The following is a 27,861-nucleotide window of genomic DNA, read 5'->3' on the forward strand; positions in this document are numbered from 1 at the left end:
CCGCTGGGGTGGTGACGAGGGGTCCCCGTCCCCGTCCCCCCCATGCTCGCGTGTGCTGGGCCTGCGCGTGCCCCCCCGGCAGGTGCGAGGGGCGGCCGCGGGCGCTGCGGCAAGGTTTGGGGGGCCGGGGCCGGCTTGGGGGGCCGGGGGGGCTGGGGGGCTGGAGGGGGCAGAGCGGGGCCGGGGGCGATGCCGGGGGGCCGGGGCTGCCCCTGCTGCGGGAGGGAGCCAAGCGGGAGCTGGTTCAGCGAAGGAGAAGACAAAAGCGAGACAAAGGGGGAAGGGAGCGGAGGGCTGAGCTGCTGCAGAGGATGGAAATCAGGCAGGGGCTGGCAGGGGGCTGGGGGCCGGGGCGGCCTGCCTGCACGGGCACGGGCCCGATGCCCACCCCGCGCTGGGGCCGTCCCTTCTGGGAGGCTGCGGGGGGCACCGGCTCTCGCCGGGGCGCTCTGCCCCCTCCCTGGGGGCTGCGGGTGGCGGGGGTCCCCCGGGCCGTGCTGCGGTCCCGGGCAGGCGCTGGGTGCTGGGGGGCAGTGAGGGTGCTGGGGGGCAGGCTGCAGGGAGCACCCCGGGGTGCTGCCCGCCTGCCCCCCACCCCGCAGGCGCTGGAGGAGGTGAAGATGTCCGGCTCCATCGCCTCGTACGACCAGCTGGTGCGGCAGGTGGAGGCGCTGAAGAAGGAGAACAGCCACCTCCGGCGGGAGCTGGAGGACAACTCCAACCACCTCTCCAAGCTGGAGAATGAGACCTCGGACATGAAAGTGAGGACAAGCCCAGGGGGACGCGGCCCCGTACGGGGGCTGCGGGGAAGGGCACACAGGGGCTTCCCTCCGTGTTCCCTCCCCGCCGACGGCTCCCTCCCTGTTTTAGGAGGTCCTGAAGCACCTCCAGGGCAAGCTGGAGCAGGAGGCGCGGGTCATGGTGTCCTCGGGGCAGACGGAGGTCTTGGACCAGCTGAAAGGTGGGTGCCCAGGCAGGGTGGGGCGGGGGGTCCCTGCCAAGCCCACCCTCACACCGCTGTCCCCGTCCCCAGCCCTGCAGATGGACATCACCAGCCTCTACAACCTCAAGTTCCCGCCGGAGGTGGCGGGAGCCGGGCGCAGCGCCGAGGACGGCCCGCTGCCACCCGCGCCCCATCGGGACGGCGCTGGGGACCTGGGCAGAGCCACGCTCCGGCTGCTGGAGGAGCTCGACCGGGAGAGGTGATGGCCGGGGGGGATGCACGGGGCCGGGGGGGCCGGGGCCGTGCTGACGGGGCTCCCCCCTCCCTAGGTGCTTCCTGCTGGGCGAGATCGAGAAGGAGGAGAAGGAGAAGGTGTGGTACTACACCCAGCTGCAGAGCCTGGCCACGCGCCTGGACGAGCTGCCCCACGTGGAGACGGTGAGTGGGGGGTCCCAGCCCCGGGGCGCGGGCAGGACCCTGCCCCGCTCACGCCATCCCCCCCTCTGCCCCCCAGTTCTCCATGCAGATGGATCTCATCCGGCAGCAGCTGGAGTTCGAGGCCCAGCACATCCGCTCGCTGATGGAGGAGCGCTTCGGGACGGCGGACGAGATGGTGCAGCGGGCGCAGGTCAGGGCGGGCGGGAGCCGTCTCCTCCCCTCCTTGCTGCCCCCGTCCTGTGCCTGGGGGCTCCGGCTGCCTTCCCGCTCCCTCCTGCCATCTCCAGCCCTGGGCACCCTCGCACCCAGCTCCATGCACCCTTGCACCCTGCCCTGTTCTCTCTTGCACCAGCCCTGTGCACCCTCGCACCCAGCTCCATGCACTCTTGCACCAACTCTGTGCGCTCTTGCACCAGCCCTGTGCACCCTTGCACCCTGCCCCGTGCACCCTTGCATCCAGCACTGTGCATCCTCACATCCAGCACCATCCACCCCAGCACCGTGCATCCTCACACCCAGCCCTGTGCACCCTTGCACCCTGCCCTGTGCACCCTTGCACCCTGCCCCGTGCACCCTTGCACCCAGCACCGCGCATCCTCACATCCAGCACCATGCACCCCAGCACCGTGCATCCTCACACCCTGCCCCGTGCACCCTTGCACCAGCCCTGTGCATCCTCACACCCAGCACCGTGCACCCTCACACCCAGCCCTGTGCACCCTTGCATCAGCTCCTTGCACCCTCGCACCCAGCTCTGTACCCTTGCACCCGACTCTGCGCCCTCTTTCATCACCTCTGCGCACCCCGCGCCCAGCCCTGTGCGCCCTGGCACACTGCACCCAGCTGCCCCAGCCCCGCGCACCCTCACGCCTGGCTCTGGGGGTGCTGGGGGTCCCGGGGGGTCCCAGCCCTCGCCGACACACGCTCTGCCCCCACAGATCCGCGCATCCCGGCTGGAGCAGATCGACAAAGAGCTCATGGAGGCGCAGGACAAGGTGCAGCAGCCGGAGCCGCAGGTAGCGGGGATGAGGCTGAGCCCGGCCGGGGCCAGGGGCCATCGCCGAGGTCTGTCCCTTGTCCCCATGGGGCGGCGGAGCCTGGGGCGGGTGGAGGAGGGGGCCAGGCGCAGCCCCCCCGCCACTGTCCCCGTCCTGTCCCCGTCGCCCGCCGGCGGCACAGCCAGGGCTTTGTGTGGCTCGGGCACCGTGAAATGGGCAGTTGCCATGGAGACGAGAAGTAGGCCATGGCGCGCGGCGGGCGGGCGGGTGGACGGGCGCGATGGCTCCCGCAGCATCTGCCGGCCGCCGGAGCCGCTGGGGCGGACACCCCGCCATCGCCACGGCCCCGCCATCGCCACGGCCCCTCCGTCGCCCCCGGCCCCTCCATCACCCACAGCCCCTCCATCGCCCCCAGCCCCTCCGTCGCCCCTGGCCCCTCCGTCACCCCAGTCAGCCCTGCATCCCGCACAGCTCCTCCATCGCCAACCCACGCAAGCAGCGCCGCGGGCTCGGCCCCGGCACAGTCCACGCCACCCACCCCGCTCGCCTCGCCCACGCTCTTCCTTTCCCGAGCCTGCAGCTCCCCCCTCCCCGATCAGCCCCGATTCCAGCTTAAAATACAACCCTGGCATTGACGAAAGCAGCAGTTGCAGTGACTGGGAAACGCTGCCAAATTTAATGGCACCAGTGGGTTCCTGAAAAGCGGGGAGGGGCCGGGCGGGGGGGCGAGGGCGGCACGTTGCAACCCGTCCCCGTCTGCCCCCTCCTCTGCAGCTCTGTGGGAAGGTGCCGGGCATGGAGGGGGACGGCAGCCTGGACCCCCCGACCCACCCCGAGGAGGGGGGCAGCAGCCTGGGCAGCAGCAAGGTGAGGGGCACCCGTGCCGGAGCCCGGCTGGGGTGGGGAGCACGGGGGGGGGGAGGGGGGGCGGCCCTGTGTAACCCCGAGTCCCCCTCCCGCAGGTGGAGGTGGTCTTCTGGCTCCTGTCCATGCTGGCGACGCGGGACAAGGACGACATGTCCCGCACGCTGCTGGCCATGTCCAGCTCGCAGGAGAGCTGCCTGGCCATGCGCAAGTCGGGCTGCCTGCCCCTGCTCATCCAGATCCTGCACGACTCGGACGGCGAGCCGGGGCCCCCCGAGAGCCCCGCCGGCGCCAAGGACGCCCGCATGCGTGCCAACGCCGCCCTCCACAACATCGTCTTCTCCCAGCCCGACGAGGGCCAGGCCAAGAAGGAGATGCGGGTGCTGCACGTGCTGGAGCAGATCCGCTCCTACTCGGAGACCTGCTGGGACTGGCTGCAGATGCAGAGCAGGGACGGGGGCAGAGGCACCGAGGGCGGCGCGGGTACGGGGGCAAGCGGGGTGCCGGCGCGTGTGTCTGCGTACACACGTGCATGGTGATGCACGTGGCCGTGAGCATCTGCGTGTGCCGGAGGCGGCAGGCGATGGCGGGACCGTCGGTGCCGGACCCCGGGGCTGACCCCTCGCCTGTCCCCACAGCGCCGGTGCCCATCGAGCCCCAGATCTGCCAGGCCACCTGCGCCATCATGAAGCTCTCCTTCGACGAGGAGTACCGGCGGGCCATGAACGAGCTGGGTGAGCGCGGGGTGGGGGCTCCGTCCCTTTTGCACCACAGCCGTCCCTGCCCACCCTCCTCCCCAGTGCAACAGCAGCAGCACTGGGGAAGGGGTGCCGGGGGGTCCCCTGCCTAAGTCACCCCCTCTCCCATCCCGCAGGCGGGCTGCAGGCGGTGGCCGAGCTGCTGCAGGTGGACTACGAGATGCACAAGATGACGAGCGACCCCCTGAACCTGGCGCTGCGGCGCTACGCGGGGATGGCCCTCACCAACCTCACCTTTGGCGACGTGGTCAACAAGGTCGGGGGGAGCCGGGGCGGCTGCGGGGTGGGGAGCGGGGCCGGGGGGCTGCGGCGTCGCCCTCACCGCCCTCATCCTCCCCGCAGGCGACGCTGTGCTCCCGCCGGGGCTGCATGGAGGCCATCGTGGCTCAGCTGGGCTCCGACAGCGAGGAGCTGCACCAGGTGGGTGCTGGTGGTGTGGGGGGCTCCCCCGGGGAGGGGGACGGGCAGGGGGACGGCTCCCGCACCCACCCGCCCCGCTCTGCCCTCCCAGGTGGTCTCCAGCATCCTGAGGAACCTCTCCTGGCGGGCTGACATCAACAGCAAGAAGGTGCTGCGGGAGGTGGGCAGCGTGACCGGGCTGACGCGGTGCGCACTGCACGCCGGCAAGGTGAGCACCGGGGCGGGCGGGAGCGGGCACCGGGGCGGCCGGACGGGCGCTGACGGGGGTGTGTGTCCCCTGGGACAGGAGTCCACGCTGAAGAGCGTCCTGAGCGCGCTGTGGAACCTGTCGGCGCACAGCACGGAGAACAAAGCCGCCATCTGCGGGGTGGAGGGAGCCCTGGGCTTCCTGGTGAGCACCCTCACCTACAAGTGCCAGAGCAACTCGCTGGCCATCATCGAGAGCGGCGGCGGCATCCTCAGGAACGTCTCCAGCCTCGTCGCCACGCGGGAGGACTACAGGTGAGGGTCGCCGTGGGGTGGGGACGGAGGCGGGGAAGGGGGTCAGGGACCATCCTGACGGCCGGGGGTCCCCCCTGTCCCACAGGCAGGTGCTCCGGGACCACAACTGCCTGCAGACGCTGCTGCAGCACCTGCGCTCGCACAGCCTCACCATCGTCAGCAACGCCTGCGGCACCCTCTGGAACCTGTCCGCCCGCAGCCCCCGCGACCAGGAGCTGCTCTGGGACCTGGGGGCGGTCAGCATGCTGCGCAACCTCATCCACTCCAAGCACAAGATGATCGCCATGGGCAGCGCGGCCGCTCTCCGCAACCTCCTCACCAACCGGCCCCCCAAGTACAAGGACGCCGCCGTCGTCTCGCCGGGCTCCTGCATGCCCTCGCTCTACATGCGCAAGCAGAAGGCGCTGGAGGCCGAGCTGGACGCCAAGCACTTGGCCGAGACCTTCGACACCATGGAGAAGCAGAGCCTGAAGAGCCAGAACGCCAAGAAGCCGACGCGGCACATGGAGAGCCTGGTGAAGGACTACGCCTCCGACTCCGGCTGCTTTGACGATGACGAAGTGCCCAACATCTCCACCGGCGTGGAGACAGCCAGCGCCTCCGTCCTCTCCATGTTCCTCAACTCCTCCTTCCTCCAGGGGCAGGCGCTGCCCCGGGCGCTGGCACAGAGGCGATGCCCGGAGCCGGAGAAGGACAGCGGTGGCAAGCCAGCTGAGCCCAAGAAGCCGCTGCTGCCGGAGGATGACGTCTCACTGGCTGCCGAGAAGCTGGCCAACAAGATCTCCAGCACAGTCGCCAAGATTGATAAGCTGGTGGAGGACATCTCCACCATGCACACGTCCTCGGATGACAGCTTCAGCCTCAGCTCGGAGGACCACTGCCTGGACTGGCAGTACGGCCCCGAGGAGGTGCATGAGGCGCGTGCCCAGTCCTGCTCGCCATGCCGCCTCTCGGACGCCGGCGGCTTCGCCAAGCGGGAGAGCCTGAGCCGGGCGCACACGCTGCTGCGGCTGAAGACCGCCTACACCAGCCTGTCCAACGACAGCCTCAACAGCGGCAGCACCAGTGATGGCTACTGCACCAAGGAGCACATGAAGCCCTGCACCAGGGCCGCCTTCCTTGACTACCGGGATGAGCTGCAGCGGTACCAGAAGCGGCCGAGCCGGCTTGACCTCAAGAGCATCCTGGGCGGCAAGCCAGAGCGGGTCGAACCCACGGCGCTCAAGGGCAGAGACACGGCCGAGCCAGACAAACCGGAGCAGCGAGACCTGCCCGAACGGGCCAAGAAGACGGTGACTTTCCCCAGCCCCAAGGCGCTGGATAAGGAGCCTGAGTGGAAGAAGGAGGCAGGCAGCAAACTCTCCCCTGACCCCCAGGTCCGCACCATCAAGCTCTCCCCATCCTACCAGCACGTCCCCCTGCTCGAGAGCCTGGCCAAGAGCAGCGCAGCCACCGGTGCCGGCCACCACCCCTCCCTCCTGGGCAGAAAGCAAGCCTGGCTCCCGCCTGTGCTGCTGCAGACGGCTGAGACCTTGAGCAAGATCCCAGAGAAGCTGCCTGCCCACCCGCCAGCCACGACGGAGCAGGAGTCGGTGCAGAAATACTCGGTGGAAGACACCCCGATCTGCTTCTCCCGGTGCAGCTCCCTCTCCTCCCTCTCCTCGGCTGACAACGTGCTGGATGGCCAGAGCCACAGCGAGAACGACCTGGACAGCGACTCCTCCCTGGAGATCCTGGAGATGGAGGAAGGGGACGGGGAAGGTGAGGATGGGAGGCAGGAGAAGGAGAAGGCGGCGGATCTGGGTCCAGCCACGCCGGTGAGGATTTCCCAGCCCATCACCATCCCCTTCCCGAAGTGCGACAAGGTCTTCCTGCGGGAGTCATCACCATCACGCCAGGAGGACCTCACGCCCTCGAGCTCCTCGGAGAACTACATCCAGGAGACGCCACTGGTGATGAGCCGCTGCAGCTCCGTCAGCTCCCTGGGCAGCTTCGAGAGCCCCTCCATCGCCAGCTCCATCCAGAGCGACCCTTGCAGCGAGATGATCAGCGGCACCATCAGTCCCAGCGAGCTGCCCGACAGCCCCGGGCAGACCATGCCGCCCAGCCGCAGCAAGACGCCCCTCTTCGAGCTGGGTTGCCAACCGGAGAAGGAGACCAGCCAGTTCAACATCCAGTGGGAGAACAACGTCAAGAAGTTCATGGAGATCACCGACTTCAAGGAGCGCTTCCAGCTGCCCCAGGACCTGGACTCCATGGTCTACTTCACGGTGGAGAAACCCAACGAGAACTTCTCCTGCGCCTCCAGCCTGAGCGCCCTGCCCCTCCATGAGCACTATGTCCAGAAGGACGTGGAGCTCAAGCTGATGCCCACATTCCCGGAGAAGAACAGCCTGAATTTTGCGGCTCATGAGAAGCGGGAGGAGCGGCGGGAGGAGCGGTACCTGGAGGGCCGGCGGCGGGCTGACCGCCCTGAGCCCCCCTCTGACGACGACATCGAGATCCTGAAGGAGTGCATCAGCTCTGCCATGCCCTCCCGCTTCCGCAAGGTGAAGACCTCCCTGCTCTCTGGCCAGGTCCTGCACCCCCAGACGAAGAAGCCGGTGCACGTCCCTGTCTACATGTTGGTGCCAGCCCACACACACCCCGGTGTCCCTAAGCACCTGCGTGCCACCGCCCGTGACCTCTTCAAGGACGATGACTCCTTCACCGACTCGGCCGATGGGACCCCCGTCAACTTCTCCAGCGCCGCCTCGCTGAGCGATGAGACCCTGCGCTACCCGGCCGCCGAGGAGGCTCAGCATCCCCGCGGCCCGGGGCCAGGGCGCCCGGCAGAGGTCCTGCCCGAGGGGCACCAGGAGGCGGGCAGCGCCGGCGCCATCCAGGCCAGGAGAGCCGCCTCCAGCAGCTCGGCGCCCGCCCGGCTGAGCTCAGCCTGCAAAGGGAAAGCGGGGTCGAGCCGTAGCCAAGGCGGGGAGGGGAATCGGGGCCAGCCCCCCCCGAAGAGCGGACCCAGCCTGGAGCTGGAGGTGGGGAGGCCCAGTGGTCCCCCCGGGAGGAAGGATGCTCCCCGGGAGGACGGGGTGGCCTTCCAGTCACTGTGCCACACCACGCCGACGGAGGAAGCTGTCTACTGCTTCTACGAGCAGGACTCGGACGAGCCGCCCGAGGCAGGCAGGGAGGCGTCCGGCAGCAGAGCCCAGCCCGGCCAAGCACCCAGGAGGGAGCGTTGGGGTGGCTCCGTGCCCCGGAGGGAGCCCGAGCCCAGTCCCCGGCCGGCGAAGGCGAAACCACAGAACAACCTCATCGCCGACGAAACGCCGCCGTGCTACTCCCTCAGCTCCTCCATGAGCTCCCTGAGCGATGCCAACCTCTCCGACGGCGAGGAGCGGGGCCAGCCCTGTGGCAAAACTCCCCGGCCGCGGTCGGCCGCAGCGGCGGGGCAGGCACAGGAGGGCTCCCCCAGCTCCCCCAGCCTCAACTCGGAGGATGACCTGCTGCAGAAGTGCATCGGCTCGGCCATGCCCAAGCGCCGGCGGCTCTCGGCTCGCCGGAGGATGGTGGAGCGCAAGCAGAAGCCGCTGGGCGCTGGCGGGAGGGAGCGGAAAGCGGAGGCGAGGCATCGCCCCACCGAGGACGCCGGCTCTGACCGGGGCTCGGACCTGGACAGCGTGGAGTGGCAAGCCATCCAGGAGGGTGCCAACTCCATCGTCACCTGGCTGCACCAGGCTGCTGCCTCCCTCTCGCGGGAGCCTTCCTCTGAGTCCGACTCCATCCTCTCCTTCGTGTCGGGGCTCTCGGTCGGGTCCACCCTGCAGCTCTCCCTGGGCAGGCAGGAGAAGCAGCGGGCTGGCAGTGCAGCCGGCCGGGAGGCGGCCAGGAGGGAGCACAGCAAGAGCCGCCCGGAGAGGAAGGACACGCCGGGTGCCCGTCCCGCCGGCCGCGGAAGCGCCAGGGCAGAGCGGAGCCCGGCGCCCACCAAGCCGGTGCCCAACCTGCCCGTGGTCTTCCGCGGCAGGACCGTCATCTACATGCCCAGCCTGGCCAAGGACGCCCCCAGCCCGCGGGCCACCCTGAAGAAAAGCCCCACGGCGAAGCCCGAGCCACCGGCGGCCAAGAACCTCTCCCTGAGCCAGCAGCGCTCACGGAGCCTGCACCGGCTGGGCAAGCCCCCCGAAACTGGGGACCTGGCGCTGCCCAAGAGGAGCACAACGCCGCCTGCCCGCATCGGCAAGGGACCCCCCTCCTCGGGCTCCTCCCGCACCTCCACCCCCTCCCAGCACGCACCCAAGAAGCTGCCATCGCCCTCCCAGCTCGCCAAGCAGGGTCCCCCAGCCGCAGGCAAGGCGGGCGGCTCGCCCTCCCCGCCGGGACGCCCGGCCAGGGCCCCAGCCCCCAAGTCCCCGGCCCCCAAGCAGTCCAAGACGCAGAAGTCGCCCGTCCGCATCCCCTTCATGCAGAAGCCCAGCAGGAAGGTGCTGCCGGGCCGGGGGGCCATGCCGGTGCTGGAGGAGCAGCTGGATGGTGGCAAGGCGCGGGGCGGCGGGCCGGGGGGCAGCCGGCTCAACCTGGTGCGGATGTCGTCTGCCCGTTCCAGCGGGAGCGACTCGGACCGCTCCGGCTTCCTGCGCCAGCTCACCTTCATCAAGGAATCCTCCAGCCTGCTGCTGCGGCACCGCACCGAGCTCTCCCCGGCACAGCCGGCGGCCTCGCTGCCTCGACGCGCCTCCCCGCAGCGCAGCCGTGCCGCCCTCCCGGCCGTCTTCCTCTGCTCCTCCCGCTGCGAGGAGCTCAAGGCGGCCAAGCCAGCGGCCCCCAGCCCACGGCCCCTCGCCCCCAGGCCCCAGCCTGGCAGCAAAGTCCCCACCGGTGCCAAGCCGCCGCGGAGGACCAGCTCCGAGAGCCCGTCCCGGCTGCCGGTGAAGACCAGCATCCCCACGCCCGAGCCCTTCAAGAGGTACTCATCCTCGCCCAACATCAGCGTGGCGCGGAGGACGGGCAGCCCTTCCTCTGTCCTCTCTGCCCGTTCCGAGGCTTCGGCACGGCGGCGGCAGACCGAGGGGGTGCCCGGCGGGCAGCCGGCGAAGCCACCGGTGGTGGTGATGAAGGGCACGTGGCGGAGGATTCGGGACGAAGACATCCCCCACATCCTCAAGAGCACGCTGCCCTCCTCCGCCCTGCCGCTGGCGGGCGCTGGCGAGGAGGAGCGCCCCGGCACCCCCGGCCCCAGGAAGACCAGCGATGCCGTGGTGCAGACCGAGGACTTCTCCACCACCAAGACCAACTCCAGCACCTCTCCCACGCTGGAGACCCGTGAGGGGCCCCTGCACACCCGCGCCGCCTGCGACGGCGAAGCCCCAGCCCCCGCCAAGGCCGCCCTGCCCATCTCCTTCGGCCACGAGGCGCCGGCTGGGACCTTCCCTGCCAGCCGGCACGGCTCCCCAAGCAGAGCCGCCCGCGTCACCCCCTTCAACTACGTCCCCAGCCCCATGGCGGTGACGGCGGTGGCCGACAAGGCGGTGGAGAAAATCCAGGCTTGAGCAGCTGCGGCAGGTGAAGCCCCGGCGAGGGTCCCGCGACACCCCCTGCCCCATGGGAGCTGGCCAGGACTGTGCTGGGGGGGACGGCGATGCAGGACAGCTGGGGACCGGCGAGTCACCTCAGCCCGCTGCCTGCCCCGGCTGGGGTCTTGCTGTACCGGAGCACCGCGGTTCCCAGTGCCAAGGAGCAGGCGGAGCCAGGGGACCCGCTGGGTGCTGGGGCCGGGGCTGATGCCCCAAACCGAGGTGCGTCTCGGTGCCCATCTCCTCCCGCTGATGGACACCCCAGGACAAGGCGAGCAGGAGCCATGTCCCCACGTCCCCCCATCCCGCTTGCCCGCCTCGGGCAGAGGCTGAACCAGGGCCTGATCCTGCACGCTGGGAAGATGGCACGCCGCGCCCCAACGCCAGGCCTCCGCTGCATGCTCCAGCTCGTCTCGGCACCAACGCCCGGCCCTGCCAGCAATCACGGCTCATTTATTAACGAGGGGAGGGAACGCAGGGCTGGATCAAGGCAGGGAGAGGCTTTGTTGGGGGGGGAGTGCGTGGGGAGAGGGGGCTGGGACCCCCCATTGTTGCTGCTGGAGGCTCCTAATTAAGGTGCCTGGCTGATTGCTAACGGGTAACCCGCAGCCGTGGTGCTGGCACTGGTTCGAGGCGGCGTTGGGTGGAAAAGGCGCAGGAGGAGCCGGGCAGGGGCTCGCTGGTGGGCAGCCGGGGTCCCCACGGGCTCATCGCGGGGGGCTGCTCGCAGGGTCATGTCACTGGGCTGGGGAGCTGCCCTGGGAGGGGACGGGGTGCTGAGCTGGCACCGGGGTGCCCAACCCCTGGGGAAGGGTCTGGGGCCCCTCACCTCCATCCGCAGCCCCCCAGCCTCCCACCCCGGGGTGGAAGAGCCCTGTCCCGGCTTGCAGCCAGGATCCTGGCACGTCCCCGCGTGCCGTGGACACGAGTCCATCCAGGACTGGATTACGCCCACGAGCACGGGAGCTCCCAGCCCCAAAGCACCGGGGACGCCCCCGCTCCTGCTGCCAGTCGGCCCCGCGTGCCGCGGTGGGGCGCGCAGGAAGATCCTTGGCCCCGGGGGAGCGGGATGGGCTGCGGAGGGACCCCCCGATCCAGGTGCTCCCCAACCCCCTGGGTGCTCCCCGACCCCTTGGGTGCCTCCTGGTCCTCCCACCCCACCGCTCGCTGCCTGCTTTGGATGGGGTGACCTGTGAGCCCCCCGCCTACCAGTGCCATGAGGGTGCTGCAGGGACAGACACGGGGCGATGGGGACGTGCAGGGGACACAGGGATACACACGGGGCTGTGGGAACACAGCGAGGGGCTCTGGGGAGTCGCACCGGGGCCGCGGGGATGCGCAGTGGGGCCACAGGGGTACACACTGAGGCCAGGGAGACACCAGGGCTGCAGGGACATGCATGGGGTCCCCGGGGACGTGCACCGGGATCGTGGGGATCTGCACACCCCGATGCCCGCTGGAGACCTCCGCTCCGGCAGCAGCTGGGAGGCTGCAGCCAGCGGCCAACACAGCGGGACCCGGGGCTGAAGAAAAGGGGGCAAAGTCCCCGGGGGCAGCATGTGTCCCCGCTCCCGAGCGCCGTATCCGAGCGTAGGATGTGCCAGGAGGCCCAGCTCGGTTACGGCACTCGGCTGCGGTTCAAACCCCACCGCCCAGCCCCGCTCTCGCCCCTCTCTGCTCCACGCACGCCCATCGGCTTCAGCCCTCCTCTGCGGACAATCCCGCCGGGTTTCGCGGTGCCCTGCTTCCCCCATCGCTGTATGTATGTACTAAGGATGTTATTTTACCGGGACTCTGGACAGTATTAAGAATTAAAAGCCAACCTGTGTAAATAGGAGGGAGTGGTCTGTCTGTCCCATGTGGCCGGGCTGGGGGCAGCTGTGGCCCCTCCGCAGCGTTCGCTGGATCCATTTCTTGTGCTTCACAGCCGAGGTGGCGACGGGCGGCTTGAAAGGGTCGGCGAGGTTCCTGCTGGTGAAGGACTGCACACCAGCCACCCCTGCCCGATTCCCGCACACCAAGGGGCTCCCGGAGTCACCCTGGGCGGAGGTGACAGTGGGGAACGGACGCCGACCGGGGGCCGGGGACCCGTCATGGCCGGGGGGGCACCTCGCCTCTCTGCTCAGGGCGAGCATCCTCCCCGGAGCCCCCACACCTGGGAAAGGAGGCTCGGGGGGGATGGAGCTTTGCAGCCGGTTGGTCCCCTTGCAAAGCCCTTCGCGTCCCCCCAGCTCCTCACCTGGGAGGGTGTCGAGCCGCTGCGGTGTCCCTGGAAGCAGATCATGGTGGAGGTGATGTCGCCGTGCCAGAAGCGGCTGTTGTTGCACATCCGCACGTCCAGCACCGTGACCTCCAGCTCCTGCAGCGTGGGCGAGAGCCTTCCGTGCTTGCGGATCCCCCAGCCCGCCATGCTGCACGCCGCCCCTGCCGCCGGCTCCCGCCTCAGCAGCCTGATGAGCTGCCGGGTCCTGCTCAGCTTCACCGTCTCCCTCAGCTGCGGGCAGGGCGACGGGCAGCGTCAGACCCCCGCCACGGCCGGGGGCTGGCAGGGAGCACCCCGCCGCCGAGGGTGGGCGGCCGAGGGGAAGCACCGAGCTGGTGCAGCGCCCATGGGAGCGGGAAGATGTCACCGAGCTGTGAAAGTGCTCGGAGGTGTGAAGAGGAAATGTCACCCAGCCCCTCACCTCGGCTGCGAGCACGGCTGTACCGGTGCAGCACGAACCCGCTCGGCCCCCTCCCCGGCAGCGCTTCCTGGCACCGCCAACTGTCACGCTCCTCCAGCCCCACGGCAAACCCTTCCCCGCGGCCGGCGCCAGCCCTACCTGGAGCAGGAGAAGGTCGTTTTCCAAGGTCTGGTGGTTGTAGTTGGGGTGGGGACAGGCCACCCGGATGGGCAAGGTCTGCGTGGCCGCCCCGTGGTCCCACAAGTTGTGCAGCCCCACCACGACCTTGCCGGCAGCCGCCATCCTGCCCCACGGCAGGAGCTGGTGTTGGTGGGAGCCTGGTGCCGGCCACAGCCCGGTGCCGGCCACGCAGAGCCCCACCGAGCCCCCATCCCTGCGCCGGGCAGGATGCGGCCATTCCGGACTCACCTCCGATGGAAGCAGTGGGCAGCCGTCAGCACCCACTGCTTGTGCAGCAGCGCTCCCCCGCAGACGTGAACCCCCCCGAACTGGATGGACACCATGTAGGGCCTGGAGTGGGGTCTGGCCTCGTGTCCCCCGATGACCGACGGCTGGAGCCAGCCCCACGCTGCCGGGGAGAGGAGAGCCTGTCCCACTCCTGCCGCCACCGCCGGTTGGCTGCCCCACCGAGAGGGAACGGCTGGGGGTCCCCAACCAGCACCCCGTCCCCCCGGCACCTCCAGCCACTCCATCCCTGCAAGCCAGCTGCCACCCACCGCCGCCAGCGATGCCAAGACCCCGCCGGCCGCCCTCGACCCACCGCCCTGGCGCTCACCTGGCCCGGCCGAAGGGAGGGCCAGCAGCAGCAGCAGCCCCAGGCTGCCCCTCGCCCCCATCCCTCGCCCGCTGCGGGGTGGCCGTGCCCGCCGGCTCCGCGTCCCTCTGCGGAGGCGATGCGACGCTGCCGCGCTCCGTGCCGAGCCAGCGCGGAGGCAGAGGGCCCCGGTCACGTGTGAAAGCGGCGCAGGGCGGCAGCGGGGCACAGACCCCCGCTGTGGGGCACAGGAAGGGGAAGAGGCGCCCGTGGGGCAGAGCAAACACCTGGGGGGTGGGAAACCACCCACAGCCGCCCCGGCACGCTCCGAGGTTTTACTCTGAGCTCACTCCCCGCTCAGCAAGCGACACGGGGGCGTGCGGACAGAAAGGCGCATCTTCGGTTCTCTGAGAAGGGATTTTAATGAGATTTGTGACAATCCCCAGCGCTGGGGTGACCCGTTCCCACCACCTCTATTAGCAGGACAGGATACCTCCGCTCCCACCACCATGGCTGCAGGGCCGTCAGCCCCCTGCCAGGCTGCAAAGCCGGCCCCCGGCCGCCCCCGGTCCCTCAGCTCTTCGCTTTGGAGGCCGCGGCAGTCCTGGTTTTGCTCCCTGCCCGCCGGGACACCCTCAGGCTGTCCACGAGCCTGTCGAAGAAGAACTCGGTCTGGTACTCCAGCTCAATGAGGTGCTGCAGGAAGGGAGGCACCTCGGCTTTCTTCACGCCCACGTAGACGGGGATCATCTTGGTCCCGCAGCAGTGGATGATGTGATACAGGTTCCATTCGGAAACCCGCTGGCACCAGGGGTCACCCAGGGACTTGGCGGAGAGGAGGAGGATGGCCACCCGGCTGGCCTCGATGACCTCGATGGCGGTCAGGACAATGGACGTCCCGGCCACTTGGTCCTGGTGCTCTGCGTAGCCCCGAAATCCCTCATTCTTCAAGCGCTCCAAGATGCGGGAGGCGACGTGGTCGTCCTCGGGGCAGTACCAGATGGAAAAGTCATAGGTGAAGCTGCGGCGCGAGGCCACGGACGACATGCCACCCACCGGGGACAAGGGCATCGACTTCAGGGACAGCGCAGACCCGAGCCCTTCCTCCCGCACCGGGAACCTGCCGCCGCGCCCTGATGGCCCCTCCCCGGCACCGGCACGGGCAGCAGGTCCCGCCGCTCCCCGGGGAAAGGTCGGGCTGCCAAGGCGGCACAGCCCCGGCCCTCTCGCGCAGCGGTGAGGCGCCGGCAAGGCGTGGCAATGCCAGATCCTCCCGTAAATCCAACGCAATCGGTTCTACCCCCGATTCGGGCAGGCGAAACCGCAACCGCGGGGCGTCCCGAGGCGCCCGCCGCAGTCCAGGGTGCCCGTGGAGAGGAGCCCCGAGCACCGGCGCTGCCCGCAGGGAGGCCGCCGGCCTCAGAAAGCTTTCTGCCTCATTTCCGAAATGCCGCGCTCCAGCGCCGCTCCCGCCTGCTGCAGCTCCTCGCGCCGCTCCCGCAGCCGCTCCCGGGATTCCTGCAGCCGCTGGTTCATCTCCACGTAGGAGCGGCTCTGCCGGTACAGCCGCTCCCGCTCGGCCGCGGCGGCCTCCTGCCTGGCGGGGCCGGGGGAGCCTGGCGGGGGGCAGAGGCGGGGGGCTCAGCGGGGCTGGCGCAGCCCCCGCCTCGCTCTCCGCCGCCGCGGGGACTCACCTGGGGAGGGGCCGGGGTCCCGGCGCGGCTCCGCGGGGGGCAGGAAGACGGGGTCGGCCGGGTGGGCGCCCCGCACGTCGGCCAGGGCCTGCTCCAGGCTGGGGGGGTCAGGGCGGGTGGGCAGCACCCGCTTGGCCTTGGAGCTCATCACGGGGCGGCCTCATGCGCCGGGGCTGGGGGGGCCGGGATGAGGGGGCTGCGCTGCCCCCGCCCCGGCCGCCAGACAGACAGACCGACCCCCCGCACTGCCCTTCGGACAGACACACAGACCTCCTCCCCTCCCTGCCCCCTGCCCGGACAGACACAACCCCCTCGCTGCCTCACCCGGACGGACAGACAGACCCCTTCACTGCCCCCCTAGACAGACAGACCGACCGACCGACCCCTTTGCTGCCCCCCCAGACAGACAGACAGACCCACCCCTTCGCTGACCCCCTGGACAGACCGACTTCCCCCCTCCCACCCTCCTGGACAGACAGCAGCCCTCTCGTTGCCTGTCAGACAGACAGACAGACAGACAGACTTCCCCCCTCCCTGCCCCAGAACGGACAGACCCCCTCCTTGCCCCCCTAGACAGACGGACGGACAGACAGACAGAGCCCCCCCCCTCCTTGTCCGCCCCAGGACGGACAGACAGACAGAGCCCCGCACCGTCCCTCAGGACGGACAGAGGCCCCTCCCTCCCCCCCGGGACAGACAGACAGACTCCCCACCCTTCTCGGGACAGACAGACAGAGCCACACACCCCCGGGACAGACAGACAGAGCCGCTCCCCTGCCCCCAGGACAGACAGACCGGCTCCCTCCGCCCCCCCCCCCGGGACGGAGGACGGACGGACGACTCCCTCCGCCGCCCGTTTCTCCGGACGGACGGACGGACGGACGGACGGACAGCCAGCCACGCCGCCGCCCGCCTCCCGGCCACCGTAGCCCCTCCCCTTACCTCACTTCCGCCACGCCCCCGTAGCCACGTCACCCCGCCCCGGGCCCCACCCTCTCTCTTAAAGGCACCGCCCGCTCCCGTTCTTAAAGGAGCCGCGCGTAGGGAACACACGGGAGAGGCGGTTCACCGGGGGGGGGTCCCGGGGGTTTATTAGGGGTAGAAACGGTGGGGCCTGGGCCTGGGCCTGGGCCCCGCTCGGCCGGGATCGGCCGAGCGGGGCCCAGGCCCAGGCCCAGGCCCAGGCCCAGGCCCAGGCCCAGGCCCGGGCCCTCAGCACCAGGGACCCCTCTCACTTGCTCTTTGCTTCCTCCGCCAGGTTCAAGGCTGCTCTGGAGGCTGCAGGAGACACGGGGATGGCGTTAGAACCCATCCCCGGAGCAATGGCCACCCAGCCGGTGAAGCCCACGCCGGCCATGCTTCACCATCCCGTTCCCTTCCCTCTCCCGCTGCAGCTCCTGCCCTCCCCGGGACCAGCGGGCAGCTGCCTGCACCCGAACGGGAGCCCCAGGGTGGCTGGGGAACACGCAGACACAGCGAGGCCGACGGAGGACGCGCGGCTCGGGGGTCTGGCTACGGAAAAGCAGGAGGGAAAGCGCCTGCTCTACCCGCGCCAAGGGAGAAAGGGACGGCTCTGCGCGAGCCACGCCGGCGGCTGCAAGAGCAGGAGCTCGGTTTGGCCAGTGCCAAGGTGGCCGCAGTCGGCCGCAGGATCTGGCCAAGCGGCTGGTGGTAGCCGGCGGGGCGATTCACGCCAAACGGCCCCTTCTCCCTTCAGCGGCAGCCGCGGCTCTTACATACAGACAAGCTGAGCTGCGGTGCCACCTCGGCCGCCAGCCGGGCTCTGCTGCTGACCAGAGTCTGCAGGACTGGACCGACCGCGAGGCGCAAAGAGAAGAGAGAGAATTACGGAGTGGGGAGAGCGAACCCCCGGCTCGGCTCCTGCCACCGCGGGGGGACGGGGCTGTGGCTGTGAGAGCACGGCCCACGGTCACAGAGAGGCGGCCGCTTGCCAGTAAAACGAGAGCTGCCCGTGTCCGAGCGGAGCCGGGCCATGCTCCAGGGAAAACCGCCTGCCCCGGACACGGAGCAGGCCAGCGGGGACCGGGGGACGCGCGTTACCTTCTCGGGTGACGCTGGAGGCCACGTCCAGGGCTTTGGTGCTGAGGTTGCCCAGCATGTTGTCCACGGTCTGGTGGTGCCTGAGGAAGCAGGGCCGGATGACGTTCTGGTAGAGCACCTGCGACCCGTTCCAGGACACGGGGGCCATGCACCACACCAGGAACAGGCACTGCGGGGAGGAGAGACGCTCCAGAGCTGGAAGATGGCAGGGCAGGCAGGGCAGGCAGCCCCCAGAAGGAGGGCAGTGGTGGGGCAGCAGCTGAGCTGCTCCAGTGCCCCCCAGCCTGGCCCAAAGGCAGCTTCCCAAGGCTGGAGCTCACTGCAGGGAGCTCCACGATGGACCGTGGCCCCACCACAGCCACCACCACCGCCCCGCGAACGGGGCAGAGCCCACCAGGCTTGGTTCATCCAAGTTCAGCCAGCGGGCGAGAGGACTCTGGCACCGGCAGCCCCCAGCGAAGCCGTTACCTTCCCAGCGTAGTAGAACGGGAACCAGTAGAGGAAGGTGTCGGAGAAGAACTCGGCTACGCTGAAGACGCCGTACACCACCCAGTACGTCAGCCACGTGGTGTCGTCCTCCTTGCTGGAGCTCTCGATGGCTTTGATGCTGCGGCAGGAGAGGGGAAGGGCACTGCTGCGGCAGCCCTGCCGCCAGGGTGGGCACCTCCTTCCCAAGTCCTCCAAACCCTGGAGCAAACCTGCCTACCGGGTGCTGCTGCCCCAAGCTGGGACTGTGCCAGGTCCCAGTGTTTGCAGGAAGGTCTCAAGAGCTTCCTGACCATAACCGCCTGTTCGTTTACAGGGAGACCCTCAGCTAAGGGCAGGGAATGCTCTCCAGATGCTGCAGGGAGGCTGGGCCGGGACATCGGTACTTACGAGACGTACGCGGGGTAGGCAAAGCCGATGAGGTTGCAGAGCAGCGAAGCGCCATAGCCGAACACAAGGTACAGCCCCAGGAACGCCACAGAACCTGACGGGGGACAGAGAGGACGGTCACGAACCTGCTGACACCAAGATGGTGAGGAGAGACCCCGGCTCAGTCCACTGAGCAGGCTTCTCATCCCAGTAGTGAGAAAAGGCCCATGCCAGGACCCTCCAGTTGGGAATAACGACCATCCCGAATTAATTCCAGTACGACCCTCCACACACCGGACCACCGAGGTGCTCAACAGGCTGCTTGCGCAGCCGTGCTGAGCCGCGGCGCGTGGCAGAGTCTGTCGCGGAGTGCAGGTGCTCGCTCGTCCCTGAGGGAAACTGCATGCCACGATCTGGTCCCGTCACTGTTTGTCCCCTCCCTGGCCTGGAAGGGACTTCACCACAACAGACTCGTAGTGCCTTTGACCCGTCGCCAGCCTGGACCCCGGCCAAGGCTGCAGAGACGTTGGAAGCGGAGGCTTTAATGCACACCTGCAGTCCAAAGTTAAGGCACTGAGCTTCTCCTTTGCACACAGGGCTCGGAGCCACTTGGCATTTTGATAACGACCGTTCAAGGACAAGCCTCGCTCCCAGAGCCCGCGGCTCCTTTCTGCTCCCTGTCCACATCCCCTCCACGTGCTTGGGCTGAGCAGCCACCGTTCATTACGGATTCAGCCCCCTGAGAACCAGCAATCCAATCCCGCTTCCCTGTTATTAAATTAAACTGTTGAAATTAAATGTAAGCCATGGCTTTGGTTGTTTGGAGCCTGCCCGGCCCTCAGACGCTTGCAGGAGGCTGGATCAGCAGAGCTGGGAGAGCCAGGGGACGAGGGAAGCCGGGGCAAGGAGCCCTTGCTGCTGAAACCATGGCCACAGGGAAGAGCCCTCGCTCAGAGGTGGGCTCGGAGGGCAGGGAGATGCCGGCACCCAGCAGCTCCCTCCCAGCCTGCCCAGGGCAGCCGAAACGCAGAGCCCGAAGGGGCAGAGGGCAGGAAGGCAGCCCAGGGACGCGCGGAGCCGGGGGCATTTACTGTCACATCCCAGCAGCGTCTCCCCTACCCCGCGTACAGGCTCCTCCACCAACGTAAGCGCCTTGCCCTGCAGCGGGCAGGAAAGCCAGGACTTAACCTGTCTGTGCCGGTGGTTTAGAGGAAAGCCCTTGCCGGGGCTCGGAGGAGGGATTATCCCCGCTCTGCTCACTGCAGCATTCCTGCGCCTTGCTCTGGCCCCCGGTGCAGGGCAGCCGCGGCTCCGGGCACGAACGGGGCTTCGGGTCTTTCCCAGGAGACGGGCAGGAGCAACGTGGCTTTGGAGCAATCACAAACCTCCCCTCAAGGAAAACTAGCAGGCAGGTTCAGGCAACGCTGGGTTTCATTCCCCCAAGAGCCTTAGAAGGGATTTCACGGGCTAAGTTTAGCCCCCAGAGAAATTTATGTAACAGCAAAAAACCAAGTGAAAGGCTTCTCGTACAGAGAAGAGCTGCTGAGGGGGGCGGCCGGAGCCGTCCCGGGGTGCCTGTCCTGGCAAGGAGGGCGAGCAGCCGGCGTGACGGCCAGCCCGGCTGGCCCCGTGCCTTGGGAAGGGGACACCGTCCTCCTCCGGGGTGACTTTTACCCAGCCGAAGCCACCGCACGGCTGACCTGGCTGTGCTGCCCAGAGGCCAGGCAAGACGGGCTCCAGACTGCAGCCCGTGGGTCGCTACTGGCCCCGGAGACGCAGAACCGACCCTGCTGGGTTCAAACACAAATCAGGAATTGCTCCAGAGCCGGGGCAGGGAGAAATCGGGTATTTTTAGTTGAGCAGCAGCTTCTCCTTTCCAGGACAGGGACCGAAAACATGGGACCATCGCTCTGGTGGAAGTGGTGCCTCCGCTCTTCCCCGACCCCCAAAGTCCGTCACACCCGAGCACGACCAAAGCCCCGGCACCATTTTGCTTGGAAGACGCCCGACCGCCACGCGCCGCGTCCCACACAGCCCGCTCACACAGCACGTGCCCGCTCACGGACCCCTTTCCCCCTCGGGGCGGGAAAACGAGCCCTGCAGCAGGTAAAGGGCCAGGAAACGGCACCGGGAGGCGAACGGCAGGGGAAGAGCCCGGCGGGACGCGGGCAGCCGGGAAACCCCGAGCCCCTCCGGGGAGCTTTTATATAAAATACCGGATCGGAGAACGCGGATGGGCAGGTTGTAAATTGGCAGAGCACGGCACGGGGCCGAGGGTGAGGAGGAGGCTCCCCAGGGAAATGCCGCCGGGTTTCTCATTAATGAGCAAACAGGATCTCATTAACAGCCGGCCGGACCTCTGCCCTCCCGCGGGGCGAGCGGGACACGGGGACGGGCCCTCCCATCCCCAACGCCCGGTCTGACCCGCCGCGTTTTGGGGGGCTCGCCCGTTGGGGAGCGAGGACCCCCCTCCATCAGGACCAGGCTTCTCGGGGGTCTCGGGGGTCCGGGCGAGACCTCCGATGTGCAGACCCCGCGGGTTTCGGGGTGCGCCTGCCCTCGGGTCGGGGTGCGGGATTTCACGCCTGCCGGGGGCGAGGCTGGACGGCGCGGCCGCCCCGCAGGCGGCCCCCCGGCCCCCGGCCCCGCTCCGCCAGCGCACCCGGCACCCCCAAACCGGGGGGGCCCTGCCCCTGCCCCCCCGCAGAGCCCAGGGGCGCGGTGAGGGGCTGCCAGGGCGCCCCAGGGACGAGGAGGGACCCTCGGAGACCCCCCCAGACGGGGCGGGCGGGCAGGGAGCGGGCAGCGCAGCCCGGGAGCGGGGCCGGGGAGGGGGGTGCCGGTCGCACCTGTGGCCAGGTAGAGCCGCCGGACGCCGGTGCGGGCCTCCAGGCGGCCCAGCAGGTCCCCGAGCGGCCCGGGGCGATCGAGGAGGCGCTGCAGGCGCTGCGGCACCGTGCCCATGGCTGCGGCCCCGGCCCCGGTACCGGCCCCGGCCCGGCCCCTCCGCCGCCCCGGCCCAATGCGGCGGCGGGGCGGGGCCGGGCGGGGCGAGGGGCGGGGCCGCGCCGGGCGGGGCGGGGCCACGCTGTCGCCATGGCAACACCCGCTCAAGCCCCCGCGGCCTGGATGGCGGCGCGGCCGAGGCCGGCGCTGGGCCCGGGGCTGATCCCGGGGCTACTGGTGATGGTGGTGGTGGTCGCCACCGCCGCCCCACCGGCCCCCGCCGAGCCCCGCGTCTACCTGAGCAGCTGGGCCGTGCGGGTGGCGGCGGGGCCGCGGGAGGCCCGGGGCTTGGCCCGCCGGCACGGCCTGCTCTGCCTGGGCCAGGTGCCCGTGGGCCACCACGCTGCTGTGGGGAGGGCGACGGGGGCCGGGGCGAGCCCAGCACCTCCCCTCCACACACCCTCGTCCCACCCGGTGTCCCCCTCCGCTCACCTCCTCCGCCCGCCCCCACCGTGAGCGTCCCACAGCGGGACACCGGTTTCGCTTTAGCGTAGGGCGCTCAATCATTCCCTCTAGTGCTATTAAACCATCGGCCGCCGATGAAAGCGTAAGGGTTGCGGGTTGCTAACGGCCTCTGCGTGTGCACGGGCGAGCGAGGAAACCCGAAGGGCGCGCACGGGCCTTCCCTGGGAGCCTGCTCTCTCGCCGAACGGTGGGCTCCGCTTGTCCTGCCACGCGCAACTCCCATTAAACGCCTCCTCCTGATCTCCGCGGCCCGCGTGGAGCTGCCACGCGCGTCCCCAGCCCGGCTGCGTGTCTAGAAACGATCTCTTACAACAGCTCTCTGCGCCTGCAGGTGATGGAGGGAGAGCCTTATTATCATTTCAAACACCGCGGCAGCCGGCAGAAAGCCTTGAGCAGACACTGGGGCTGGAACATGCGCCTGGCAAAAGAGCCAAAGGTAGGGAGGAGGCGGCTGCGGGGACCGAGGCTACCGCACGCCGCGCTGGGCAGGCGCTGCCCGACACCGCCAACGCTGCTTCCCACCCAGGTCCTCTGGTTTGAGCAGCAAACCGTAAAGAGGCGCACAAAGAGAAGCGTCAGCGTGGTGCCAACAGATCCCTGGTTCCATAAGCAGTGGTACATGGTGAGACTTTGCCGCTCTCTCTTCTAATCCTCCAGCAAATCACCTCCCCGACGCGTAAACAGGACTAATGCCGGCAGTGATGAGGCAGCAGAAGAGTCCTTGAAGGTCACCCGCAGCCTGCTGCCCGGGGGCTGATCACATTTAATCTGTTTTCCAGAACAACGACATTAATCCCGATCTAAACATCCTCGCTGCTTGGAGCAAAGGGTACACCGGGCTGGGGGTGGTGCTGACCGTCCTGGATGATGGGATCGAGAAGGACCACCCCGACCTGTCTGCCAACTACGTAACTACCGTGGGCTGAGCAGGAACCTGCTCCTTCAGGGAGCGCTGTCCCCAGGGGAGGGTGGGAGCTGGTGCCTTCGTCCCGCCCACGGGACTTTGCAGTGGGAACTCAGCCTCTCCGTGGCTGGATCAAAAGGTTTGGTGTCTCCCGCGGTGAATTTTTCACATCAAGGAAACGTTAGGACTTGTACGCACTCAAGCCCCCAAAATAGATGTAATTACAGCAAGCTGCAAAGCCAGTAAAGCTGGTAAGCGCTCACCTGCTCTGAGCGCAAAGAAAAGGTAAATCTTAGTTGTTTACAACAACATCATTTCAGTGGTTTGTAGTTCCTCGCCCCTAACTGCACGGCCGGTGAGGCTCACCCTCGGGTGACTCTCCGTGCTGCGCTGTCGCGTGAACGTGAGCCTGGGTACGATGAAGCAGTACAGCGACGGCCAAAGTTATGCTCCTGTAGTGAAACGCCGTTCCCAACAACTCCAGGTTAACCCCACGCGGTTGCTGGGTGCGAAGGGGCTGGGCAGGCAGCGAGCTCGCGGGCAGGCAGGGCGATCCGCACCGCCGGACACCGGGCGAAGCGCCAGGCGCCTGCGCCGAGCTGTCACAACCCCCGCCAAAAGGCGGTTTGCTCGGGCCGGTGCCTCTTTTTGCAATAGGACCCCCTGGCAAGTTACGACTTCAACAGCAACGACCCCGACCCCCAGCCCAGGTACGCCGCCGGGGACGAGAACCGGTGAGTTTTGCCGGCTGAATGTCCAAGCAGATTTCCCTGTGCTGGGTGCTGTATCCCTCCGGGGGCTGAGGCTGTCCCAGGCCCCTTTGCCCCTCGCGGAGGACGGCTGACGGGCTGACTCTGCCCCGCAGGCACGGGACACGCTGTGCAGGAGAAGTGGCGGCTGCAGCCAACAACCGAATCTGCGGAGCAGGCGTTGCGTACAACGCCAAAGTCGGAGGTGAGCTGTTGCTCTGGCGCGCTGGTGGGACGGGAGTGGCAAACCAGCTCCGGCACCCTGGGGGGACGCGTGGCCCCAGGCGGGGCTGCTCTGGGGGGAGCCGGCGGCTTGCAGGGGGGCAGAGGGTGCTGCGGTGTTACCGCACACCCGGCCATGGTGCGGGGCTCGGTGCTCCTGGGGGTTTAATGCCCACCGCGACACAGGGCGCCGGCAGGCAGCACCGGCACTGTGCAGGCTCAGGCTCCCCTGCAGAAGCGAGTGTGGCAAATGGCGTTAAAAGCCGGGAGAACTCGCTGGGCTTAATTGCAAAGGGCTTAACGAGGAGCTTTGGGGAACGAGCTCACGGCAGCGGCCGCACAGACTTGCAGGAGCCTGATCTCCTTAGGGCAGCATCGCGTGAAAGGTGCTCAAGGCGACCGGGTGAAGCGGGGGCCGGCGAGATACGGCTCAGCCCTTGCGTTCGCATGGCGCGTGCGAGGCTCCCGTCCACCCGGAGCCGGCGCGGCCTCCCGAGTGCTGCCGCCTCCCGGACACTGCCGCTCCTCGTCCTGGCCCCGCAGGTGTGCGGATGCTGGACGGTCCCATCACGGACATGGTGGAGGCTCAGTCCCTCAGCCTGCGCCCCCAGCACATCCACATCTACAGCGCCAGCTGGGGCCCCGAGGATGACGGGAAGACTGTGGACGGGCCAGGCGTGCTGGCCACGGAGGCCTTCTACAGGGGGGTCACCAAAGTAAGCTCGGTGCTGGCCTTGGGGACCTCGTTGGCACGAGGACTCCCTGCTCACCCCCTCTGCCTCCCTCCTGCCAGGGACGGGGTGGCCTCGGCTCCATCTTCATCTGGGCCTCCGGCAACGGCGGGATCAACTACGACAACTGCAACTGCGATGGGTACGCCAACAGCATCTACACCCTGTCGGTGGGCAGCGTCCTGGCAGGCGGCCGGAGGCCCTGGTACAGCGAGGGCTGCTCCGCCATCCTCACCACCACCTACAGCAGCAGGACCACGAGCGAGGTGCAGATCGTGAGTGCCATGCCGGCTCTACCGGAGCAGTGACCCTCGGGCAGACACCGGTTCCCAGCACAGAGCGGGCTCATCCGAGCCCTCCTTACCTAGGGAGGGAGAGGGAGGCTTTGTTAAAGGCTCTGCATTAGACCCCAAAAAGCACGAAGGGACCCAGAGGGAGCATTTACCGAAGTTACCCAACTCCAGCCAGTCCTGCCCTCTGCTCCAGCAGCCGGCTGCGGTGCCGAGACCCCCCTCTGCCCCCCAGGTGACCACCGACCTGCACCACCGCTGCACCGACAAGCACACGGGCACCTCCGCCTCGGCCCCGCTGGCCGCAGGAATGATCGCCCTCGCGCTGGAGGCCAAGTAGGTGCCATGCGGCAGCGGGACAGTCCCCACGGAGCACCTGGGGACTCGCCAGGGCCCTGCAGGGACAAGGAAGAGGGACTTTGCTAGCAGGGAGGTTTGGGGGTGCAGAGCTGAGGTCTCCCCGGGCTCTGGTGGGGCAGCCTCTTCTCCCAGAAGACTGCGGGAGAGCGGCCAGAGGCAGGAGGCGAGTTGTCCTCTGGAGGTCTCTGTTGCTCCCATTTTGGCAGTGAAGGATGTTGTGGGGGGACCAGCTTGGACCCAGGCAGCTAACTTGCCCACGCCAGAAGCTAGAAGAGCCAAATCTCACCCTCAAAAGCTAACCCAAAGCAGAGACCTCTGTCCCCAAGTCCTCCTTGCTTCCAGCCCGGCACTGACCTGGCGTGACCTGCAGCACCTCGTCGTCAGGACCTCCAAGCCTGCTCACCTGCAGGCAGAAGACTGGGCCGTGAACGGGGTCGGACGCAAGGGTGAGTTCAGGGCTCAGCCGCTGCCGGCCCTGCCTGCTCCCGCTTCCCTCCCCTGGCTGCGGGGGGACGTGCTGCCCCTCTAATTCCTGCCAGCAGGCCTGGGGCAGGGGCCCCCGGTGCTGTCTCAGCGCAGAGGAGCTCACGCGTCCTCTCTTGGGTGGCATCTGCTTTTCAGTGAGCCACCACTACGGCTACGGGCTCCTGGACGCTGGCCTGCTGGTGGAGATGGCCAAGGCATGGGCAGGAACTCGGCCTCAGCGGAGGTGTTCGGTCACGGCTCTTCGCACCCCCCGGTAAGGGACAACATCCCCTGGGCCTGACCTCCCGCGAGCTCGCACAGGGGCTTCCTTGTAGCGAAGTCGTGCTGTGCCCATTGCGGGAACAAGCGATGCTTCCCAGAAAGCGGTCTGTGCTGCACGGCTCCTGCTGTAGCCACAGGGCTGTGCTTCGAGGCCACGGGGGGAGGCAGGATGCCCTTGGAGGGGGCAGAGATGCCCTCACCTCTGTCTTGTGCTTGATAGGAACATCGGCTCCAAGCTCACCGTCACTACAGACCTCTCCTCCTGCTCGGGGAGGACCAAGCGCATCCGCTCGCTGGAGCACGTCCAGGTCCAGCTCTCTCTGACCTACAGCCGCAGGGGGGACCTGGTGATCGCTCTGACCAGCCCGATGGGGACCACGTCCACGCTGGTGACCGTGCGGTAAGGGTGCTCCGCGAGCTCGCAGGGAGCACGGGGCGGTGCGACTCACCAGCTGCTGGGGACAGAGGGGCTCCTCCTCTCACGGCCTCTCCTGGGGCCAGGAGATTCTCCCCTGCACTGAAGTGGCTGCTTCTGGCCCCCCCAGGGAACAGGCTCACCATCCCCAAAACCCCTTCGTGGCCCCGGCCACGTCTTGGCAGTGCCCCCTTACAGCCAGAACAGGGTGACTCTAGGGCCTGCATCGCTCCCCTCCAGCCCCTCGGCCGTCACTCCCAGCTCTCCTCTCCTCCAGCCCGTACGACACCAGCCCCGAGGGCTACAAGGACTGGACCTTCATGTCCACACACTTCTGGGACGAGAACCCCAACGGGACCTGGACGCTCCGGCTAGAGAACAAGGGCGATGCCTATAACACAGGTGGGTGCCCAGGGCCCCGGGGAGTGAACCCCATTCCCCGAGGTCACCCAGCGCCCGGTTGTTCTTGCCTCCTCTTTGATGAGCAACTCGTTGGCTTGTCCTCTTCCTGCTCCTCCTGGGCGCAGGGTCTGCCCAGAGCCCTCTTTCTGCAGGGCCATGTTTGTTTGTTTTGAGGGTCTCCCCGGCCAGCACACAGCCAGGAAGGGGGCACGGCTTGCTCTCCTCCACGTGGCCCCGGAGCTTCCAGCCCCGCATTCACCAGCTCGCGGATCCCAAACCCTGGAAGGCGGGAACACGGCGGCCGCCAGCACCAAGTCCTGTCCCTCCTGCCCCCAGGTCTGCTGACCAGCTTCGTCCTCCACCTCCACGGCACAGACGAGGACATGACGGCCAGGCGCTTTGCGGCCTCTGCCGTGGACGAGTGCCTCAGGCGGGACGCGCAGGGAGCGTGCGAGGGTGAGTCTTTGGGCAGGAGGGGACGGTGCTCGCAGCCCCGGCTGGCCCCGCAGCCTGGCTCACGCCACCGTCCCTCCGCAGAGTGCGGCAGCTCTTTGTACGCCTACCAGCGCTCCTGCCTGTCCTACTGCCCTCCGCGCTACTACGGCCGTACCCGGAGAGCCGCCGCCACGAACGCGGCCCGCGTCTGCGCCAGCTGCCACCCCTCCTGCTACGCGTGCCAGGGCGCTTCGGCCAACAACTGCACGGCCTGTCCCCCCGCCTGCACCTTCGACGAGCTCGCCCACTCCTGCTCCCCTCCGCAGGGCTTCTCCCCCGAGGAGGGTCTGCAGGGGGACCTTCTCCCTGTCCTCATCTGCGGGGCCCTGATCCTCTCAGCCACCCTCTGTGTCACGTACCGTGTGGCCTTTTGCGTCGTGCAAGGTCGCTCCTGCTGTCCCCGGGCTGGAAGGACAGCGTGACACCGGCCTGGGCTGCACGGACACAGGCGGCCGGATCCCAGCCTGGGACAGAGCTGCCCTCACCCCAATTCCAAAATAAACAGGTTGTTGCCTTTCCGGACAGCCCTCTCCCAAGGGTG

At 68.5% G+C, this 27,861-nt stretch overlaps 5 protein-coding genes across 6 annotated transcripts; 2 read left to right on the forward strand and 3 right to left on the reverse strand.

Moving 5' to 3' along the window:
* The first annotated feature begins 885 nt into the window (after positions 1–885).
* APC2 (APC regulator of WNT signaling pathway 2) lies at positions 886–10,897 on the forward strand. The gene is made up of 13 exons (XM_082330979.1): positions 886–961; positions 1,034–1,202; positions 1,273–1,381; positions 1,458–1,571; positions 2,320–2,397; positions 3,154–3,246; positions 3,342–3,726; positions 3,882–3,977; positions 4,118–4,257; positions 4,344–4,421; positions 4,513–4,629; positions 4,708–4,922; positions 5,008–10,897. Exons 1-13 carry the CDS (start codon positions 919–921, stop codon positions 10,460–10,462), a joined length of 7,092 nt encoding a protein of 2,363 aa, XP_082187105.1. The 5' UTR covers positions 886–918; the 3' UTR covers positions 10,463–10,897.
* Positions 10,898–12,297: 1,400 nt separating this feature from the next.
* GZMM (granzyme M) lies at positions 12,298–14,010 on the reverse strand (the record flags this gene model as incomplete). The annotated part of the gene is made up of 5 exons (XM_082331116.1): positions 13,946–14,010; positions 13,579–13,738; positions 13,309–13,453; positions 12,726–12,980; positions 12,298–12,525 (listed from the first exon to the last, which is right to left on the reverse strand). The coding sequence occupies exons 1-5, from the start codon at positions 14,004–14,006 to the stop codon at positions 12,298–12,300; spliced, it is 849 nt and encodes a 282-aa protein (XP_082187242.1). The 5' UTR covers positions 14,007–14,010.
* Positions 14,011–15,331: 1,321 nt separating this feature from the next.
* On the reverse strand, positions 15,332–16,518 carry LOC309599542 (UPF0449 protein C19orf25 homolog). The gene is made up of 3 exons (XM_082331073.1): positions 16,414–16,518; positions 15,619–15,791; positions 15,332–15,540 (listed from the first exon to the last, which is right to left on the reverse strand). The coding sequence occupies exons 2-3, from the start codon at positions 15,764–15,766 to the stop codon at positions 15,344–15,346; spliced, it is 345 nt and encodes a 114-aa protein (XP_082187199.1). The 5' UTR covers positions 15,767–15,791; positions 16,414–16,518; the 3' UTR covers positions 15,332–15,343.
* Positions 16,519–16,775: 257 nt separating this feature from the next.
* Positions 16,776–21,498, reverse strand: REEP6 (receptor accessory protein 6; the record flags this gene model as incomplete). 2 transcript variants are annotated; one of them, XM_082331019.1, is made up of 5 exons in its annotated part: positions 16,776–16,896; positions 17,680–17,848; positions 18,148–18,286; positions 18,556–18,649; positions 21,384–21,498. In XM_082331019.1, 5 exons carry the CDS (start codon positions 21,496–21,498, stop codon positions 16,850–16,852), a joined length of 564 nt encoding a protein of 187 aa, XP_082187145.1. In that variant the 3' UTR covers positions 16,776–16,849. The 2 variants fall into 2 exon arrangements, with proteins under 2 accessions (XP_082187145.1, XP_082187144.1); XM_082331018.1 differs by lacking the exon at positions 16,776–16,896 and having other exon boundaries at positions 17,192–17,848.
* Positions 21,499–21,630: 132 nt separating this feature from the next.
* On the forward strand, positions 21,631–27,742 carry PCSK4 (proprotein convertase subtilisin/kexin type 4; the record flags this gene model as incomplete). Its single annotated transcript, XM_082331117.1, has 15 exons — positions 21,631–21,864; positions 22,337–22,441; positions 22,532–22,627; positions 22,785–22,913; positions 23,567–23,643; positions 23,775–23,863; positions 24,424–24,596; positions 24,674–24,886; positions 25,137–25,237; positions 25,604–25,707; positions 25,883–26,000; positions 26,229–26,408; positions 26,701–26,825; positions 27,162–27,281; positions 27,363–27,742. 15 exons carry the CDS (start codon positions 21,631–21,633, stop codon positions 27,740–27,742), a joined length of 2,244 nt encoding a protein of 747 aa, XP_082187243.1.
* Between the last annotated feature and the right edge of the window lie 119 nt (positions 27,743–27,861).

Source organism: Platalea leucorodia, assembly GCF_965183815.1.
Source record: "Platalea leucorodia genome assembly, chromosome: 21".
Lineage (NCBI taxonomy): Eukaryota > Metazoa > Chordata > Aves > Pelecaniformes > Threskiornithidae > Platalea > Platalea leucorodia.

What these genes read in the sequence shown, in the direction of transcription:
- APC2 (XM_082330979.1), top strand. Translation starts at nt 919, where the DNA reads ATGGTGTCCTCGGGGCAGACGGAGGTCTTGGACCAGCTGAAAG. An exon ending in TTGGCGACGTGGTCAACAAG is followed by an intron (nt 4,258 to 4,343) that starts GTCGGGGGGAGC and finishes TCCTCCCCGCAG; the next exon opens with GCGACGCTGTGCTCCCGCCG. An exon ending in ACAGCGAGGAGCTGCACCAG is followed by an intron (nt 4,422 to 4,512) that starts GTGGGTGCTGGT and finishes CTGCCCTCCCAG; the next exon opens with GTGGTCTCCAGCATCCTGAG.
- LOC309599542 (XM_082331073.1), bottom strand. Translation starts at nt 15,766, where the DNA reads ATGAGCTCCAAGGCCAAGCGGGTGCTGCCCACCCGCCCTGACCCCCCC. An exon ending in GGACCCCGGCCCCTCCCCAG is followed by an intron (nt 15,541 to 15,618) that starts GTGAGTCCCCGC and finishes GCCCCCCGCCAG; the next exon opens with GCTCCCCCGGCCCCGCCAGG.